General features: G+C 26.9%; 3 protein-coding genes across 8 annotated transcripts; 2 read left to right on the top strand and 1 right to left on the bottom strand.

Annotated features, from left to right (window-relative positions):
* Positions 1–3,466: 3,466 nt before the first annotated feature.
* LOC145964342 (telomerase reverse transcriptase-like) lies at positions 3,467–9,039 on the top strand. Of its 4 annotated transcripts, XR_014436429.1 has the most exons (8): positions 3,469–4,195; positions 4,311–4,947; positions 5,096–5,412; positions 5,495–5,697; positions 5,778–6,010; positions 6,082–6,275; positions 6,341–7,671; positions 8,108–9,039. XR_014436429.1 is itself a non-coding variant. In XM_083086978.1 (7 exons), the coding sequence occupies exons 1-7, from the start codon at positions 4,185–4,187 to the stop codon at positions 8,196–8,198; spliced, it is 1,686 nt and encodes a 561-aa protein (XP_082943104.1). In that variant the 5' UTR covers positions 3,467–4,184; the 3' UTR covers positions 8,199–9,039. The 4 variants fall into 4 exon arrangements, 3 of the variants coding, with proteins under 3 accessions (XP_082943104.1, XP_082943103.1, XP_082943105.1); XM_083086978.1 differs by lacking the exon at positions 6,341–7,671 and having other exon boundaries at positions 3,467–4,195; XM_083086977.1 differs by lacking the exon at positions 8,108–9,039 and having other exon boundaries at positions 6,341–7,799.
* Positions 6,874–12,925, bottom strand: LOC145964343 (odorant receptor 67a-like). The gene is made up of 9 exons (XM_083086981.1): positions 12,857–12,925; positions 11,059–11,494; positions 10,749–10,865; positions 10,393–10,510; positions 8,628–8,883; positions 8,360–8,482; positions 7,873–7,963; positions 7,531–7,667; positions 6,874–7,193 (listed from the first exon to the last, which is right to left on the bottom strand). The coding sequence occupies exons 2-9, from the start codon at positions 11,272–11,274 to the stop codon at positions 6,977–6,979; spliced, it is 1,275 nt and encodes a 424-aa protein (XP_082943107.1). The 5' UTR covers positions 11,275–11,494; positions 12,857–12,925; the 3' UTR covers positions 6,874–6,976.
* Positions 12,546–19,922, top strand: LOC145964340 (uncharacterized). Of its 3 annotated transcripts, none has more exons than XM_083086975.1 (22): positions 12,546–12,756; positions 12,877–12,944; positions 13,047–13,174; positions 13,350–13,438; positions 13,769–13,842; positions 13,940–14,022; positions 14,086–14,296; positions 14,417–14,821; positions 14,888–15,086; positions 15,169–15,345; positions 15,523–15,662; positions 15,788–15,889; positions 16,113–16,230; positions 16,531–16,663; positions 16,838–17,069; positions 17,238–17,447; positions 17,549–17,660; positions 17,821–17,968; positions 18,118–18,254; positions 18,543–18,689; positions 19,122–19,340; positions 19,681–19,922. In XM_083086975.1, the coding sequence occupies exons 1-22, from the start codon at positions 12,730–12,732 to the stop codon at positions 19,843–19,845; spliced, it is 3,324 nt and encodes a 1,107-aa protein (XP_082943101.1). In that variant the 5' UTR covers positions 12,546–12,729; the 3' UTR covers positions 19,846–19,922. The 3 variants fall into 3 exon arrangements, with proteins under 3 accessions (XP_082943101.1, XP_082943100.1, XP_082943102.1); XM_083086974.1 differs by having other exon boundaries at positions 13,026–13,174; positions 19,681–19,921; XM_083086976.1 differs by lacking the exons at positions 12,546–12,756; positions 12,877–12,944 and having other exon boundaries at positions 13,105–13,183; positions 13,283–13,438; positions 19,681–19,921.
* Positions 19,923–20,062: the final 140 nt, after the last annotated feature.

The raw sequence follows: 20,062 nt of genomic DNA, 5'->3' as shown, positions 1-20,062 counted from the left end.
TTAATATATTAGGAATGCATGATATAATATAAAATGTGTGAGTAATTAAAAAATTCGAGACAAATTGAATGGGTACTCTGATATCAGTAAGATGTCTGCAAATTATTGTTACGTGCTAAGTGTTAACTGTTAAACGCAACAGAAAAATTAATTCCTTGATAATCTTTCATTTGATGTTGCTAAATATTCAAATTGAATTTTTTTTATATCTCGCTGTTATCAGATTTGATTTGTCTCGAGCACATTTAGTACCCTAAAATTATTATTATTCACATATTTAATCAAGCAACGCTAAAAGCGCATGTATTTCATTTTTTCTAAATATACTTGATTGTAATATGTATATAAAAATCATTATATCCAGTCATTATTTAGTAAAAAAAAAGATATTTCTTAAAATGGAAGAACATGTTTTTTTTCACGCGAATTTTAATCTCATATATTGAAAATGATAAGAAGGGTAACAGTCGTTAATTCGCTGCCGAAATCACTGTTATCGGGAGCAATCAGGAAGATCGGGGATTCGTTCCTTCCTGTAGAGGGACTTCTGATGTTTAATGAATCACTTAACTATTCGTTGTGGATCGATTTCGCGAGATCCGAAATAGAAGAAATAAGACAAATTGAAGTCGCTTTCCACTTTTAGGATCGTTCTTCTCTCTGTCAGATATTAACCAGCGTGTCACTCGGCAGAGGGATTTTGATCTGGTCTAATCGTTGGACCAGTTATCCTTCATTGAACGTGGCGATAACGCGATTTTAAGGAACATTAAAGTTTAGCCTGTTTGCAATTGTTCGCGGAACAAGATATATATTTTACTTTTGATCGCGAAATTTACATGAAATTGTATATTTGAAAAGAAATCGAGTATTAGATTCTGCATACGCGTTTGATTTTTTACGTCATATATTATAATTGCAGATCATATGAAATGCGCCTCTAATGTCGCAATCTTTTTATTATCATATAAAACGATAATAATTATATTGCGTGTGCGCACGTTGTATTCCGATTATAGAAATTATATGTATTGTGATTAAATATTACTATTATTATCAATTTATTCATCACATACATTCGCGAAATTTAAACCGCGATTTTTTCTTTGATTTAATCGAAGCTCAGTTTATCTTTTCGCGATAATATTTTAGAAAAGAGAATTTTTTACAAAATGCATTAAAATTCCGGGTACTCTTTCTTAATTGAAAGACATAATCGATAAATTTATTAATGATTCTTTTGGTTGCGATTATCTACGCCAATCTAAAAATTTCTAATAAATTTTACATTGTACGCATTTCTGATATTTTCGTGTAATATAATAAAATATTCTATGTATGTAAAATTGTATATATTAACTATTTTATGTATCATGTATTATGATTTATGTATATTTTATTTTATTGTTATTGTTATACATTATATACTTTCAATTTGATTGTATTATTATATATCAAATTAATTTTGTAATTTATATTTTATAACTCTTTATATTGTATTTCGAGCTAAGATATCGTCAAAATAAAATATTATGTCAAGTTATACTATTATGAAAATGATAACAAAACTATGTGTAAAGGTTATTTATAACACTCACAATAGAGAGAGAGAGAGAGAGAGAGAGAGAGAGAGAGAGAGAGAGAGAGAGAGAAAATAAATCTTGAATAAAAGTCGAAAAATGGAAAATATATCTTGCAATATCTTCATTTTCCGAAAAATGATTTTACTCTTCGACCTTTCCTTTCTCTTTCTTTCCATATATATAATATTATTGTTAAGTCCAAGCGTATGTGTTGATGCTTTCAACATCATTATCCATATTATTGAAAATATTTGAATAAATTCGAATATATATTTATTTGATGTTGATAGCACCACCAATTTACAAATTGTACTATAATTATAATATATATTTTGTAATATATTTTTATATGACTGCAAGCTATGTAATTATACACTATAATATTTTATAATTATATAATATATATTTTATAAATTCTTTGCATTATATTTTCTATTTGGAAAATTTGAAAAACCTACACTATTAAAAGAAAATAAAATAAAAAAATTTTACCTCCTCGATGATATCTCCACCTTAACGAAGGCATTTGCCGGGTGAGGAGGTTTGAGTACTCTAATGAACCTGAGAGCTATGCCGGCGGTAACGTAGGCCAGTATTCATATATAATCTGTTCTTATATTTAAAATTATCTTAGATCGTATCTTAAAATTTTATTCAGCCAATGAAGTGGTCACATAATATTTTCTTTGACTTAAGACGGCCTTAAATATAAAAACGGACTATGAATATTAGCTGTAGTTATCAGTAGGGTCACCCATGCCGGACAGGTCGAAGGGGAAGAGTCAGACTAAGAGAGATACACAAAAATTACATAAATTATATGTATTATAATAATATAAAATAATATATAAATTATATATTATTAATCATATATATAAATTATGTATGTTATATTAATATTTTTGAATAAATTGGAAGCAAAAAAAAAATAGTAATCGGAAGAAATGAGGAAAGTCGCTTCAGTGAATTGAACATCTTTTAAGAATGCCTGAAGATAAATAACTATGGAAGATATTCCAACAAACATCAAGAAGGAGGAAATGCAAGTGCCTATTATCTTGGGAATGCGACAGCATAACAATCGAAAGATTTGAAGAAGAGGATAGCGTTAAGTAAAAATTACATAGTAATAATTAAGAACGAAAAAATAGCTTGCAATTATATAAAGTCTGCTAATAATAATAATATTTTATAATTGTTATATTTTATAATTTAGTATTAGGGTATAGGTATAAAGCATTAAGTATTCAAATATTTTGCTGTTATGGAAACTACAATAAAATAATATAAAACATGTTTGTGTGTTATATAGAGGGGAATATATAATTTCACTAATCTACAGAATACTAATTACTTTCAAAAAGGTTAAATAAAATATAAAGGTTTGAATTTTTATTTTGTGGAGATTTAAAATCGTTAATTATTACAGATAACGGAAAGTTCTCGAGGTTATTGAAAGAGAGAGCGAAAGTGAATAAAGAGCAAGCCAGATGACATATCATCAAAAGAGTTTCGAAGTCTTTTACATGATACTTCCTTTACTTATAGTATTTTACAAGTATTATCTTATCATAAAAAATAAACTGCATTGTATTCGTTTACAATTAATAGAATGTAAATATCGTATAAAGTAAAAACTGAAACTTTTATTTTTTATTTTATTAGTTTAAAATTTTATTTTTACTTAATTTTAATAGAATAATAAGAATTTTACAATTAAATGACATCAAACAGAACATAAATCGGATGTATTTTATTGTTAAATATGTAATCAAAATTTTTATTATTAGACTAAATTAAAAATTATCCGATTTACGTCGTGTTTAATGTCATTTTAAATCGCAAAAATCTCACTAATTCATTAAAATTAAATAAAAATAACTTTTTTAAAATTAAATAAAAATAAAATTTCAAACCAATAAAATAAAAAATAAAGGTTTCGGTTTATATTTTATATGATATTTACATTCTCGTGAGTTATTAATGGATAGAAGAAACAAGAAAATCGATTGTAAGCGACTTCGAAACTTTTTGATGATAGATCAAGTGCTTTGCGAAAATATAAAAAATTTGTACTATACATCGGAAAGAAAGAAGGAGAGAGAGAGAGAGAGAAAAATCACAAAACTTATTTATATTGGAAATTTATTTAATAACATAAGCGTCTTGTGTTCTTCGCATTATTACAGTATTTGTATTACCGATATTTTTTGCACATAGTTCGGAACAGAACCATATTTTGTGCATGTTATCTATTAAGAAATTTCATGTCTACGTAGTTCAATGTTCACGTTTTACGGACATAGAGGCGCTTTAGCTTTAAATATGGGTTCCACATAAATCAAGGGCTGTGTTCCCTTTGCACGCTCACGCGCTGTGAGCATCATTCTGTCTTTATTGCTCATCGAATATCAAACGAAGATAGAGCGATGCTTTCAGCGCTAAAAGCGTCAAAACGAACGCAGCCGAGGACATGTGACCGTTTTGCAGGTTCTCTCTGCTTCTATGTATTTTGAATATTATCTTTAATATTTAGCTATATGTAAAGTAAGCAACGCTATTGAAGATTTTGAAGGTTCCTTAAATGAAGATTATTTAAAAATGAATAAAAGGTTTTTATTTATGAGATACATTTACTACAAACCTCGTTTTTTGCATTAATTTGGAATATTAAATATTATTTATTGTATTATTTTAATTATCTTCTTTTTCAATTATGTTTTCTAGAAAAAGATATGTCCCACATTACGTTAAAAAAACGCCCACAAATAGACAATGTTTGAAGCCGGAATCATCAAGAGTTCCAATTGATGGATATAATTTTACAATAAATTTGTTCGCATCTAGATGTCGAATAAGGAAGACAGGCTGTACTACAGCAAAAATCTCAAAATATCATATACTAGAGAGTGGAAATACGGGAGAAAAAATATGTTGTAACATACTGAATACAGATATTGGGCTTAATGGACGTTACAAAAACATTAATTTTAATATTGTTATATCTATCTTGTCACGTATCTTGGAAAAATTCAGAATTCGGCATAACAGATTTAATTATCACGAGGAATTGAAATATATAATAGCAAGAGATAGCAAAAAGTATGCAAATAAAAAAAAATATAAGAATCAAATTCATCGACGTTCATTACAATCTTTCTTTAATTCACTATTACATAAAACTGTTCCTCCACAATTATTTGAAACATCGCAAAATTTTAAAGTTGTAAAAAGAACAATAGGTCGTCTTTTGAGAACTGTTCCAAAAAATACATTAATAACAAGAGCTTTTAAAAGAACTATACGAAGAAAAAATGTTATTGGGGCATCGTTAAATATGCAACCATTGTTCAACAAGTTTGATGTATGTTTTAAGTACATTAACATTTAAGTATATTTTATATTAAAACATAATAGTTTTGTTTTTTAAAATCTTATACTACTATTTCTTCTTCTAACAATTCAACAAAATCAAGATATCTAATGTTTTTTGTAACCTCTGACTTTCACAGATTTTCAAAATTGAGTGGTTGCATTTAATTAATAATAATACAGTACGATGGATAATTGTATTAAAACTATTACGTTGGTTCTTTGCACAATATATAATAAAAATTTTACATAAACATGTAGTATTGACATCAGTTAAAAATCAATGGGTTTATATTGCAAAGGATGATTGGTGCAAGATGGAAGAGGAAAAAATAAGTTCATGTGGTCTTGTGCCTTGGACACGCATGCAAATAGATGAGTGGAAATTTAATATACCTACTGGGACATACAAATTTATTCCAAGTTCCTCTGGTTTGAGAGCTTTATTAATAGCAAAGTATATATATAATTTTCTTATTTATGCTGCAAATAAATATGAATATTATTAGCAAAATTTTATATATTACATATAATTCCAGATATAATAATAAAGAGAGGTATGATGAGGTTGATGTTGGTTTGAGATTTCTGCAGCAATTATATGTCACATACTTTAATAAAAATGGACTTCCAACTATAATAAGCTGCAAAGAGGAGGTATTTAAATTTAAAGCTTCAACCAAAAATCGATTATATTATGTACGTTGTGATATACAAGATGCATTTGGTTCAATAATACAAGGTATAATTTATTATTTATCACAGACAGAATATTTAAGACAGAAGACATTTACCAATAAGCACTATTTATTTCTTTTGTAGAAAAATTATATAAGATTATTATTACATACTGTAGACAGTTAGAAAAAAGTTATATTGTGTTAAGAACATATACCATGTCAAAAAATAGAAGAAAAATACAAACAGTGCAATTTTTAAGTTATTATCTAAAGACAATATTAGATAAAAAAGCTGTTATGAACAGGAAAAAACCTGTCTTAGTTAAAATGACGAAGCTAATGGCTATAATAAACAAATTAATATTTGAACAAAAGGTAAAATAAAGAGATATTTAAAGTTAAGGTTTAATATTTGCAATCAATATTAATTAATATCTTTACTATAGGTTAAAATAGATAGTCAAGTATATTTAATAAAGCATGGTGTACCACAAGGTATGCGGATATCACCAATATTATCTGACATATATTACCAAGATATGATCAATGAAATATTCCCTGCATATGAAAATAATGGACTTCTATGCAGATATGTTGATGATATTTTATATATCACAGAGAATGAACATTATGCAACAGAGTAAGTTCAATAATTTTATATAATAATTATACATATATAGACATATAAATATATTATTTTTATAGGTTTCTGAAAATTATTAGAAATGGCATACCCGAATATAATGTAAAATTTAATCCAAGTAAAATACAATCAAACATAGAATCGCCATGCAATCCTATAAAAATAAAATTTTTAGGATTTAATATAAAATTGTAAAACCAGTTTTCCCCTTTTCTATGTGATATGTTAAGGCCATGATTATTAATGTACAACTTTCCCTTGGATAAAATTTTTGTTTTGTATAATATTTTTTTTCATATATAACAATCGATCATTTTTCTTATAACTATAATTATGTTTGTTAGATATTTTTACATACATATCGACTGTCGCACTTAAAAAAAGAATTAGAGAGATATTTCTTAATTATTAATTTATTTTAAATTTTTTTTATTTTCTCATCTATTGGCAAATACACAAGACTGCACATTTATAATAAAAAATAAATATGGCGGCAAAGAGAGTTATGAGTTATTTTCAACGAAGTAAATTGATTATTGCATCGATCGCAACATCGTAAAATACGATACCGATGTACGTACGATCTTAAAAAATAAAAAATAATATTAAAATTGTGATATGAAAATATTGGCATAATTATTTTCAATTTTGGTAGTACATTATTAGATTTTCCAATTATATAATTTAATTCTATTTTTTCATAAATTGAGTGCTAATTGATTATGGATACTATTTTTTGATAAATGTTTTTTATTTAAACATGGATAATATGCAAATCTTACTGTAGAGAAAGTATCCATTGATATCACAAACATCTTCCCTGCCGTTAATACACAAGGTTCTCGCGTCTTCATTATCATAAAAGTCAAGATTTTCCTCGTTCGAAATGAGGTTTGGTACCATGCTACATTCATTCTGCAAAACGACAGATATTTTTTATAACTGAGAATATTTTCATATGTATGTATGCATGAAACGTTCTTGAAAGTTAATTTTACAGAATTAAAATGTCATGTTTTTTTTTAGTTTCTAAATTAGCAAAAAAGAAACCCTATTTATTTTATTAAAAATTGAAAGTTGTCAAATTTATTATAAGATTTATAATTATGGTTTCATTGTAATAAACAAATGCATATATTGTCCTAAAAAAAGTTATACTTTCTTTCGAATATTTTACAGATACATGCGTCACATTATTACATTTATAGCATTTTTTAATAATATTTAATAATATGAAAATATTTGTACGTACAAATTAGTATGAATATATGCGCTGTGATCGATCAAACTTTGTGCTTGAAAACTCTCGAAAAATAGATGCACTAATAATGCGCATGCAAATGTTATCTGTCTTAAAAATTCTTCCGGCTTGTCCATGTTTGTCGCAGCCTAAGTAAGATTAATATATTAATTACAAAATAATTAATATTATAATTATCTTTGCTAGTTAATTTTATTAAATTATTCTTTGAATTATATTTTAGCACATTTTTATTTTTGCAATAAATGAATATATATATATTGGAAATTTATTATTTATAAGCGTAATATGATTATTGCATCATTATTACGAATTTAAATAAAATTGACATACCGTAACTCCTGTCATACTCATGATAAGCATATTAAAACCTGCTAGTGTAAGAAACATCTGACTGAATGTAGCTTCGAGGAGATTGGCATACCTTTATATATATATATATATATATATATATATATATATATATATATATATATATATATGCAAATTTTATGTAAAAATACATTTTAATTAAAATATTTTTTAAAAAGGAATATATTTATATCTAATACATCTAATAAATATACAGGTTGCCCGGAAAATCGCCCGCAGTACTTCGGGAAGTGATTCGGGACTCAAAAAGAAGGAAAAAAAGCTATATAAGCATATGTAGTTTCTGAGTTATAGCCACTTCTATGTTTAAAAAAATCGTAATTTATAGTCCGCTTGGCATCCTTTTTTTATATTTTTAATTTAAATTTAAATTTCTAGCAAAAGATACACACATATGAAACAATATAAAATAATAATTGACCAACATATTATATATTACAGCGCAAACCTTAATGCGCTTTTATGCGCATGAATGCTTTTTATGATCTTTTTATATGGTTTATCATCTTTTATAGGTGGTTCAAGATTTATTTCTAGACTATCTTCCTTTATTATATTTTCTAGTTGTTGCCTAAAGCAATTAATTAAAAGCAATTGATATAATTATGTTTTAAAATTGTGATTCTATTTATATTTATTATAATATGTACATTACACATATCTATATTAATTTAAAATATGTTTTAAGAGAAATATAAATTTGTAAGATTACTTACCCGATAATTTTAAATAATCCGCAAACATGCTGTATCATGATCACATACATAGTGTCTGCTGCGATGGCTATGCTTACGCAAACAATAGCTGTAACATATCCATGAATCAAGATGGGAAAGTAATATTTGTCCATATCAATGTAATATTCGACCCGATGTAATAATGGTCGAGTTGTATCATTTGAAGGAGAATGCAGCAACAATGGTTGTAGTAGCGGTACTAACATAAATAATACCAATGCAGAATAAAAAGAACCTAAATAGAGCAAATATTTTTGCTTATTTTTTATTCTTTTCCATTTATGTTGTGATATCAAAATAAAACCACTTTATCGATGTTTTAAAAGAGAGAGAGAGAGAAAGAAATTTTCTTGCTATAAAAAAATAAAATGAAAAAAATTACCTCATATATATTTTATATATTTCAAAATGTAAAATAGAATATTGAAGAGATATTAAATTAAATCAGGAATATTGAATCAGGAATATGAATATATATTTCAGTTTAAGATAAATATTTTTAATACATTTCTAACATGTATAGATTTAACTTAATTTACTTGAGAAAAACATGATTATTAATTGTAATTATGAATTTTTTAAATGATTATATTATCATGATAACCTGTTGTTATGATGTATCGATTTAATTTTAATTGTTTGTAATCTATTCATCCATGTTAATTTAGTTAAAACAAAGTTGTATTAAAATAACGTGTGTGAGTTGTAAAAGATATCTCGGAGATATTTTACTTAAAATATTATATAAATTCAATACGTCTACAAAATGGCTTTAATGTTTAGAATATTAATTTATAAAGAAAACATTGTTACTTCTTTTTCTTAAAATTTTATATTGTTTACGGTATTTTTATATCTACCAAAATATATATTAATATAATATATTAAACATAACATATTAAAGAGTTCTTTAAAGTATCAAATATATACATTTATATTTCATTTATTAAAAAATTTCGAGATGTATATATAATTATATAATTTTTTTTGTTTTGCACGACGAAATATTTATTGGATTTTATGACATTAAATTTTTATATAAAGGTAAATTATCGCTAAATTATCGCTACTTTGAAAAATTAGAATAAATCTCGCGCATTATGATATGGACACAATTAGAAGTTATCAACGCATCTTTTATAAAATTATGTGTGAATGCGTATAACGTAATCTTTAATGTAATCTATTATAATTATATATTAAACGGCAAATAATTATAAATATCAATTCGATCCGCGTAATACAAAAAATGCCAATATATAAAGCTCGCTCTTTATGATAGTATTGAATGTATATTAAAATATAAATTTGGTAAACGTGATTTTCATTCAGGCAACAAACGTATTATAATTTCGTGCAGTTTTCGTGTAATTAATTTTTTATTGCAACATGAAGCATAATGAAGTGCTTGTCACGTAGTACGATTGAGTCGGGAGTATCAAAGTGTCACGCAATTGCCGTATTAATATTGATTATTATTCGCGTAATGAGTAACGGTGTGTAAACATCACATTAATCTTTCAACTATTGAATAAATATTTATTAAACTCGATTATTCCCTATGATCCGTTATAAGTATTAAATTGTGGGAATAATTAATTTTCGATTAAGCGAAGCAAGTATATCGAAATTATATTACTACTATTTATCGAGACAAATAGTATTTAACTTAATTAATTTTAAATTAATTTTTGTACGCTTGTGTGTGATTTTTTTCATCGTTAGATAAAATTATTTTACTTACTTGCGTATATGATCGTAAATGTTCGCCCATTTTGAGCATAATTATTAAGAATCTTAATGTATGTCGATTTCATTAGCAACTGCCAATCGCTCTGTATTTGATCAAAAAGTGTTCTGATCTGCAAATAAATTTTATTTTTAAAAATATTCTAAATTATAAAAATTTAAAATATTCTATACCGAGATTTTGTATATGGATATGTATTTAAATATTGATGTTCTGATTGTTTAAATAAGTAACATACACATACGCAATTATTCGTAACGATTTAACAAAGTTTAGAAAATTATATATTTTAAGTGTTAATTGAGAATATTTTAGAATTTATGATATATTGCAATATATATATTATATACCTTCTCTGCCTTTAATATGCAAGTGATTAATTTTATTCCACATCCTATATCGACTACTAATGGTGAAAGAGAATCGATGAATGTATCGATATCTTCAATGGAGAACAAACCACATATCTATATTTAAAACGTACAGTTATAAACATAAAGTATTAAGTTATAAATGTAAAATATTTAGCATTTAAATTATATTTGTATAGAACAATTGGCTGCCACCAGATAAGTCATTTAATAAAAAACATGGATAAACTTTTTAATGAATGAGTAATTCCATGTTTGCGATATTCAAGCGTAGCAGATGTCGTTATACCTTGGCGACAAATTGCGTACCAGCTAAAGATACTATAATGACAATAATAGTACTGCTACTCCTTTTCGTTTGATACGGCCATTGGCCTATGCATGACAGGAGAATTTTATTGATTCTATAGTTGCGTCCATCGAAGAATTGCATTTTGCGCGTATCAATAGAAGAATTGATGTATTGAAACAATATATTCAAAAAGGACATGCACAGCACTTTCATTATTTCGCTCGTACATACATCATAAGATAATTGCCTTTAATAATTCTGTTTATAAATGTGTCGACTACATCACGAAATTATTTTAATCGTTCACTTATAGCTGCAGTCACACATTAGATCAAAGACTGTCGAACATAAGCATTATGTACTTTGAATTGGAGGTTTTGCTTCTTTAGTTTCTCTATTGTTCTATAGTAGAGACCTTGATATCTCCATATCTCTTCACGCATAATAATAACAAAAAAATTATCATTTTCGTGGAATTATAAACTTTAAATATTACTAATTATATTTATATTTAATATCTTTTTATGGATGTTCATCTTTTCTTTTTAAAGACAATGATATTCTTTTATATTTGTAAAACTGCTTTTCCAATTTCTTCGAATGTTTTAATTCATATTTGAAATTTTAAGAGTTAAAGTTTTCATGTCGCTTATTTGTACATTAGAAAAAGTATATGTATTTTTTACATAAGAAATATTTAGTAAAGTGTGTGTTACATTATATATTTATAACAAAATACAAATTTTCTATTATATATGAACATTACATTCAAATTATTTAACATTAAACCTATTTGTACCGTAATCGTAAAAAAAATAATCAGTCTTTAAAAAAAAGTTATATTCTTTACAATTAAATGCAAATAATAGTCAATTTTATACAGGTTTAAAGGAAATAAAAAAAAAATTAAAATAAACCGACCGTTTACAAAATTTAAAAACAATCATTTGACCAGTCGTGGTAGATTTAATGTTAATTTAGAAATTTAACTAGAACATAACATTACGCGCGCTACGCGGGAATCATTTTTATATCCTTCTAAATATTAAATATAATAAAAATGATAACTATATATATAGAGCATTTAGAAAAAATGAAAAAATGAAAAATAAAATTAGCTGAGTAATAAAAATCAATATCATATAAATTGGAAAAATCAATAACAGATACAAGATACTATAATATATATAAATGCAAACTTTATTGCGGATTAATAATTAATTTAAATCATTGATAACTTAAACTGCTGCAGTCTAAATATTTTTGCTTCCTCTTTTTTTGGCTTCTTTAATTTTATTTTCTTTAATTAAATTTTTTATTGTAAACTATCAAATTGTCAAATGATATGAATAAAGCAAGCGCACGAGAATCAATCAACATCTCAAAAAAGAGGTAACTTTCGAGAAGTCTTCGATACATTCAAGTATTTAAGAATGGATAATTTTGAAAACAAAGCGGAACGTTCTCTTGTTAATCGCGTTCATTTGTTACGTATCTATGACTTTTTTGGACACGCGCATTTTTACAAATGTCCCGTTGGTTTTAAACGTCACAGCATTTGTATGATATATATTTTTACTGCCTTTTATTCCACGTGACGGAAGCGCGAGAAAGAAGTGTCGTTATTATGTCAATCTTGCGAGTTATTTTTTGAACGCGATACGTATCATGCAAAGAAGTCTCACACGTTATGACGTAAGTAAAATGCAAAAGCTTAGCACAATAAATCAATAATTTTTGAATTTTGTTTGCAAAAAAAGAGGATATCTTACATATATTTATTTTCATCTCTTACTTGAAATTTTCGCGAGGCAGTTCGATACTTCTGCGACCGCTGAAGACGAATCTTGTTTCTCATCCGAACTCGATCTACTAAATCCAAAGTAATATATATTTGATATATTTGATAATCTCTTTATATTTTAAAGAAACTATAAGCTATGTATAATCTTATATGCTTGAAGAGTGACACAGTCTTGTCATAGTTTGCGATTTGCGTGTCGAGCATCAAAGAACGAAGAGAACGATCGATTAAATCTTCGCGAATTGCCAAAAGCATCTTATTACTATCAACAACCGGTTGTTAATAAACAAATCATTGAAGCAAAATTACGTAAGTGATGTAAGTGTAAATGAAATTCAAAGCAAGTTTAAAGTATATTGTGGTTAGAAAGTTTATATATTTCATATGATGAAAGTGTCTCTGATGGATTTGTCATAGAATGATTTTAGATTTTTTCGTTTGTCCGTTTTTTACATACGTATCGCTTTGTGGAGACACGTTTTAGTTACTAGAGAGACTGATCAGGTTGCTACGTCTCAACATATTTCAAATATTGGATCTTCCATATCACACCAACGTTTGAAAAAACATGAGGTAAAATATAAAATATATTTGTGTGTCACTTTAATAATATTATGAATTTAAATTGTTTTGAATTCAAAATATTATTAAAATGATACGCAAAAATATTTTAATGTTGTACAATTTGCACTCATGCACGATTATTATTTAATTTCAATCATATAATCATTTTGTACATAACATCCCTTTCTTCGCGATAAGAATGTAACTAAATTTTTTATGCAATTCTAATATTTTTTAATTCATAAAAAAATTCTAGATAAGCATAAGTTTTATCTCTAATTTTGATTGAGGTATGATGAGTTAAAAATATATTATTATTTTGGTGGACGAATTTTTTAGCCGCAAGTAACTTTCGAAGAAAAGCATTCGAGTGAGGGTGAAAAGTCTGATTGTAAATTCAACGAAAAATTTTGGTAATTAATTAAAAAACTTGAATCGTTTAAAAATAATACGTTCTCAATGAACATCTTAAGGTTGTCTTGCAAATCTCATCTTATTATCTCGTTTAAGGCGCCTAATGTATTGTGCTGACAACAGAAAGGAAAATAGTACGCCACGAATTGTAAGAGTCATTCGACAGAATAGCAGGAAAAGTAAGTTATTACGATGAAGTTGTAGAATTTTTAGAAACCGACTCAAATAGAAATTTTTTTAAGTCGAACCTAAAGCAGATCGATCGGCAACATCCGATCAACCGCGAACTGGAAATAGTAAAAACAGCGTCGTCGTCCTTTATCACGGAAGATCCAGCATTCCTCCATCTTCTTCCTCGAAGACTCTCGTGCAACTATCGAAATCCGATCAAACAGTGATAAAAACACCGCGCATATCGCCATCGGAAGTAGCAAATTCCGCATCACCTGACAAGTGAGTGAGTAAATATATAAATACATCTTCGAGTGCAGTAGAAATTTGAAGAAATTATTTTATGAAATTATTAAAAGAGGAAAATATTTATTTTTACGCGAAAAAATATCTTTATAAAAGGGCAAGGATCATAGAAACTCCGGAAAGTTTGTCTCCGAGATATCCGCTACGTCGTCGAAGAACTACTTCCAGAAGATATCGTCGTGAATCGAGACAACAGCATTCTTTAAATGTAAATATTTATCACGCGAATCGAGTTGAACGAATTGTGTCACCGCTGCAACGTCATCACTGGACTGCATCTAAAAAGCAAAAAGAAATAGATCCCATCTATAATAAATCGAAGTGTATAGCCAAGTCTAGTACAAATCCTGTCGAATTTCAAGATAGGAAAATTATTTATCATACCAACGAGAACGCGATTAATCAAAGATCACAGAAGTGCATCAAAGAGGAGGGACTTTGGAAAAAACAATGCTCGTCGATTGAAGCTGCTGCTTCGAAACTTGTGGACCATTGTCCAAAGTAAATGATGTTCGAGATAGATATTCGGATAATGGTACAATTAAAAATATAATAATAACTTTGCAGACAAGTGGAAGACGTCAAAAACCAGAAGCAATCATCGCTTTGCTCAAATATAGATTTTCCGATGCAACAAATACAAAAGTATCCTGAGGAAACGAACGTTAATTCTACATTCATTAGCGTGAACGAGAATAACGAAGCGAGTCGCGTGTTTCCCTTTCGAGCTACACCTAGTGGTAATCTCAAGATCACCCCGAACCAGGTAAGAAAGATCTATTCAGATGTTACAAGGACGTTTTTTCAAAAATGTCAGCTTTGAAGCAAACGTAGCATAGTTGTTTTAGGTTGTTTTCGAGTCGAAGAAATTTAGCGTTCTAGTTGCCGATCCGCGACGCACGAAGGTTAACGTTAAGGCTGAACTTAATCGACCCGGTGACGACGGTACATTTGATTCCTTGAATCGGACGAGATATATTGATCTTCCCCCTGGTGTCACGCCATCAACCATCGATCAGTTGCAGGTAGAATTTTTTTTAATTTTTATATTTATAATTATTTAAAGTGGTATGATTTTTCAGTTTTATTTAGTAAAAAATAATTAATTTAAATGATGTTAATGTAAAATAATGTATTTAATGATAAGGACGTTTTCAATCATTCTTGTTATATTATTTAAATATTGTTCGATCGTGCAACAGGCTAAAAAAAAATTACCTTATATCGAAGCAAGGTACAGATCACGAACGCAGCCAAACACGAAATTTAATTTATCAAAAATGGAATCGGTACAACCAACATCTTATCAATTACCTCCAATGAACGAAGTACCTCTCGCCTTGTTAGTTTTCTTAAATTTGTTAGTTATAAATTTTTAAGAGACATGCTGTATTTATAGCAATTTTGTTTGTGTGATAATAATTATTTTTTTACTTTAAACTCCTCGTTTCTTTCCATTTTGAGTAGATTAGGGATTACGAATGAGCAACCGATCAATTGGGACAATATAATTCTTCCAGAGAAAACCGATTTGTATCAAGAATTAGCTAGACGTATCACGAATTACAAGTAAAAATAGGTCTTTAATAATGAAACTTTTAAATGCTAGAGAAAATATTTTATATTTATCGTATTGCAGATGTTAAATATTTAAAAAAATGTAACTTTGATTTTATTTAGTAAAGAAAATATCTAGCTTGTATAACTATATTTACATATTTATTAAGTTGTAATCTTAAGGTTTTCAGCATATTATTTTATTCAAAATTAAAACAAATATTTTCTCACCAAGAAATGCCGACTGCATTGTCCGAATTGATCCCGATGAATATTATTGTCATCTTCTTGTCCTGCAAAGTTACAGCACATTCTTCGATGAAAAAAATTACAAGGATATTAACTTATCTGGCGTAAGATCTCAATTGATTTTATCTTATTAGATTCATCATATCAGATAAAACATGCACTTTCAAATGTATCTTTGGAATTTAAAGAAAGAAGTTGGCTTGTTGACAGTTTCGAATTTGAGAAAATTTATAATATAATCATAGTTTTTTTATATAAGAAATATAGGAGATAATACTACCAATTTAAGATAAATTAAAATGCGATTATTTATATATATATATATATTTATATATATATATATATATATATGTATATATATATATATATATATATATATATATATATATACATAAAATATATAGAGTAGTGTGACTTCCAAGGCTTTCTCTATTATTTATGAGTGGATGATAAGTCCAATTAACGAAAGTTATCAATTATTACGAAGAGATAATATTTTGGAAATCTTCATGGCTGCGCAGTATCTTGGTATTAAAGGTATGATATTAACTTATATCTTTTTCATTTTGTAAGATGAGAAATATTTTTTTTTCTGAAAGTAGAGACGCACAATTCGATTAAATATATATAAATAAAAAAATATAAAATAATATGATATACAACACGAACGCGGTATTTATGCTAAAATTATAAGCATTGTATTTTATGAAGAGTTAGAAGAACAATGCTGGGCATTCATTGATAATGACGAGCTCTTCTCCGAAGATACTGCCTTCTTGTTGTATTTGGAAGCAAAAAAGATTGGAAACACCGCGGTAATGGAGCTGATGGTGCCGAGAATCATAAAATTCTTCTTGTTGCTTGTTAGCACAAAAGATTTCTTGGAATTGTCAGTGGATGAATTGTGCTTATTATTGAAATCCAATTATATTTGCGTTAATAGGTATGAAAATATTTAAAAAATATCAGTTTTAAATATATAAAAATATTATATAGATCAGTTATTAAAAAAATGTTGATATTAAAAATCTCACTTATTAAAAACATTAATAAATTAGGAAAAATGTTTTATGTAGTAATAAATTGTATAATATTTTTTTATATTATTTAGCGAAATAGAGGTTTTAATGTCTGCTGTGAGATGGTTGATGCATGATTGGAATGAAAGGAAGCAACACATGTTGGAAGTGCTCAAGTGTGTTAGATTTGGGCTTATAGCTCCATGGCAATTGGTAGATGTCAAAAGGAATCCTGAAAATCCAGAATTTATGGAATTAATGGCCTATCCTGAAGTGCAAAAAATGGTGGATGATGGGCTCGCGTATGAATTCTATTTATAATTATACAAGCTACAAAATAATTCATATATGAAATATATACAGATTAAAGTATGAACAAATTATAATTAATCAAATTCTGCAGGTTTGTCATCATAAAATATTGGTATGGTAATCAAACGGAAGATTATTATCATTGGATCGATTTACTTGGGCTCAGCGAACCGATTAATCGCAACTGGGCAGGACAAGACAAAGTAATTTGTACTTCATTAATTCAACAAATAATATTTTTTACTTGATATGCAATGTATTATTTCGAAAGTTATAAGCTACGTTTAAAATATAAGATATAAAATAACTTGTTTTACAAATAACTTGTTTTACAAACTTTTGTTAATAATTTTCTCGTTTCAGAATTATGTTACGTATCGTGAGTTTCTTTTATATCTCGAAGAATATCAAAAAACAAACATTTCTGAACTAAAAACACGGAATATGCGAATACCGACTCCTCCTAATTCTCCTCCTAAAGATTGCTCATCGTTATCACCGGAAAGAACAGGTATGGATTGCAATCAAAATCATTGTTGTGTAGAATCGCATTTTTTTAGAAATCGATACAAATATGTAATCTGAAAATTAACGCGAAAATTAATATTGATATCATTTAACATTTGCATCTAAATTATTAATTCTCACATTTTGTTTTAGAACAATATAGCACAACCCAGATTAGAGCACCGAAAAAATACGTTCCAAAAATCTCAACCTCATCGGGCATAATGATTCCATCTGCAATCTTGACGCAATGTTTCAACAATATGAGCAAAAGTGATAATATAAGAACGGTAAGTCTTAATATGACGGTTTGGTTAAGAAATTAAAAATTTATGTCATTTTACATCTTGTATTTAAAAACTTTAATTCATCGTTTAGTATATATCATATATACTAATACAATAAATACAAATTTATCAATTTTATACACATAAATCGATTATTATAATTATAACGTTGCTTATATATTTTGAAAGAAAAATTAAATAGATATTAAGTATATGTTATTGTACGGCAATTTATCTACAATTATATATATCTTTATTTTTACAAAAATAATGCTATATTTTTATTCGTAGAATAAAACGCAATGCGAAGTAAATAGAAACAGTATGCTTGTTGCTCAAGATTCAAAATATCGTGGAGCAGGTGAATCGCCAGGAAAATCTTCAGATTTTTTAAAAAACGAAAAACATATGTATAAACATCAGCGTGACATTTCGATGGTATGACTATTTTTGTTCAGCATTATACAAATAACAGAAATATAGGAAATTAGAGATTAATAAATGAAGATTATGGAAAAAGTTAAGAAACTTTTGATCAAAGTGTTTTAAATGTTTTCTTTCATCACATTCAATATTTTATATTTTACGTGCTGAAATTTTGTTACATGCATAACTGACAATGAGATCATTGCAACACGCTTTGATAGACTTGAATACATTTATAACTTCTTAATATGTAATATGTATAAGAATACAGGAAAGTACAAAGTCAAAATAAATTGATTGATTCACATGAAAGCAAATAACAGAAATAACAGAAAATACAATCAGAATCGTTTTATCGTTGTTTATATTTTGCGACTGTTTATATTTTGCGATTATTTATTTAAATTACATGAAAAGATTTAATTTTTCTATTCATTGATTAAGCCAAAATATGAAGATCGACAGCAGAAAAATGTTCCGAATATTTATAATCGCAAACAATGGAAACAAAATGCAACATTATACACAAAAGAACCACAAAAATTTACGAAAAAATTAAAATATACTGAGGATCATACGGATTCGGCTAAATCAGAAGAAGAAGCGGCTACGATGATACAGGCTACATATAGAGGATATAAAGTTAGAAGAAAATTTGACGAAGTTAGTAAATGTACTAATTAGTTGTTTCGACTTATATACACTTTAAAAATTAATAGGAAAGAACTTATTAGATATTTATATATAAAACATTTATTTTAGATAAAAAAACTTATTAGATATCTTTTACTTTTATTACAGTATAGATAACATTCTGATTGTTAAAGTTTAATAATGATATAAAAGAGTTAAGATTTGATTGAACTAAGAATAAATGATAATTAAAGAAAAATAATAAAATTAGAATTTTTTAGAGACTATTAATTTTGTTTTTTTTTTATTTTTTTCTCTTTTGCACAGACTTAATTATTATAATAACAGGTGATTATATATCTTATTGTAGATTAAGAAATCATCTTTGGAAAAAAAGCAAAACACTCAAAAAGTGGCTGAGTTGTTATCCATGCCCACGAATCAATGCGGCTGGTCAGTCCATAGATCATTAAATTCAGTCAAAACGTGCAGCTGTGTTACAAATCAAAACAAAAATGCATTACATCATATTTAAAAAAAAATATTGATTGTGTAACAAATATATGTGTGTTTAGTAATAAATACATATATTATCTTTATAGGAAAATGGGAATGTTCTTTTTTACACATATATAAGAAATGATTACATTTCTTAAAATAATTTCTTAATATCGTTAATTATATCGACTATTTAAATTTTAAATTACTGACAATATATAACATGTAATAAAATTCTTGATTAGATTATTGAT

The sequence above is a fragment of the Camponotus vicinus genome, unplaced genomic scaffold (assembly GCF_025532165.1).
Source record: "Camponotus vicinus isolate PSW18456_S1 unplaced genomic scaffold, iyCamVici1.0 SCAF_13, whole genome shotgun sequence".
In the NCBI taxonomy this organism is placed as follows: Eukaryota; Metazoa; Arthropoda; class Insecta; order Hymenoptera; family Formicidae; genus Camponotus; species Camponotus vicinus.
The sequence above is the reverse complement of the archived record's forward strand: the minus strand, read 5'-3'. Positions and strand labels throughout refer to the sequence as shown.

What these genes read in the sequence shown, in the direction of transcription:
- LOC145964342 (XM_083086977.1), top strand. An exon ending in AGAGCTTTATTAATAGCAAA is followed by an intron (nt 5,413 to 5,494) that starts GTATATATATAA and finishes ATATAATTCCAG; the next exon opens with ATATAATAATAAAGAGAGGT. An exon ending in AATGAACATTATGCAACAGA is followed by an intron (nt 6,276 to 6,340) that starts GTAAGTTCAATA and finishes TTATTTTTATAG; the next exon opens with GTTTCTGAAAATTATTAGAA.
- LOC145964340 (XM_083086974.1), top strand. Translation starts at nt 12,730, where the DNA reads ATGCAAAGAAGTCTCACACGTTATGAC. An exon ending in ACTGGGCAGGACAAGACAAA is followed by an intron (nt 17,661 to 17,820) that starts GTAATTTGTACT and finishes TTCTCGTTTCAG; the next exon opens with AATTATGTTACGTATCGTGA. An exon ending in GTTATCACCGGAAAGAACAG is followed by an intron (nt 17,969 to 18,117) that starts GTATGGATTGCA and finishes ATTTTGTTTTAG; the next exon opens with AACAATATAGCACAACCCAG.
- LOC145964343 (XM_083086981.1), bottom strand. Translation starts at nt 11,274, where the DNA reads ATGAAAGTGCTGTGCATGTCCTTTTTGAATATATTGTTTCAATACATC. An exon ending in GTACGCAATTTGTCGCCAAG is followed by an intron (nt 10,866 to 11,058) that starts GTATAACGACAT and finishes TTTTAAATATAG; the next exon opens with ATATGTGGTTTGTTCTCCAT. An exon ending in TGAGTATGACAGGAGTTACG is followed by an intron (nt 7,668 to 7,872) that starts GTATGTCAATTT and finishes AATCTTACTTAG; the next exon opens with GCTGCGACAAACATGGACAA.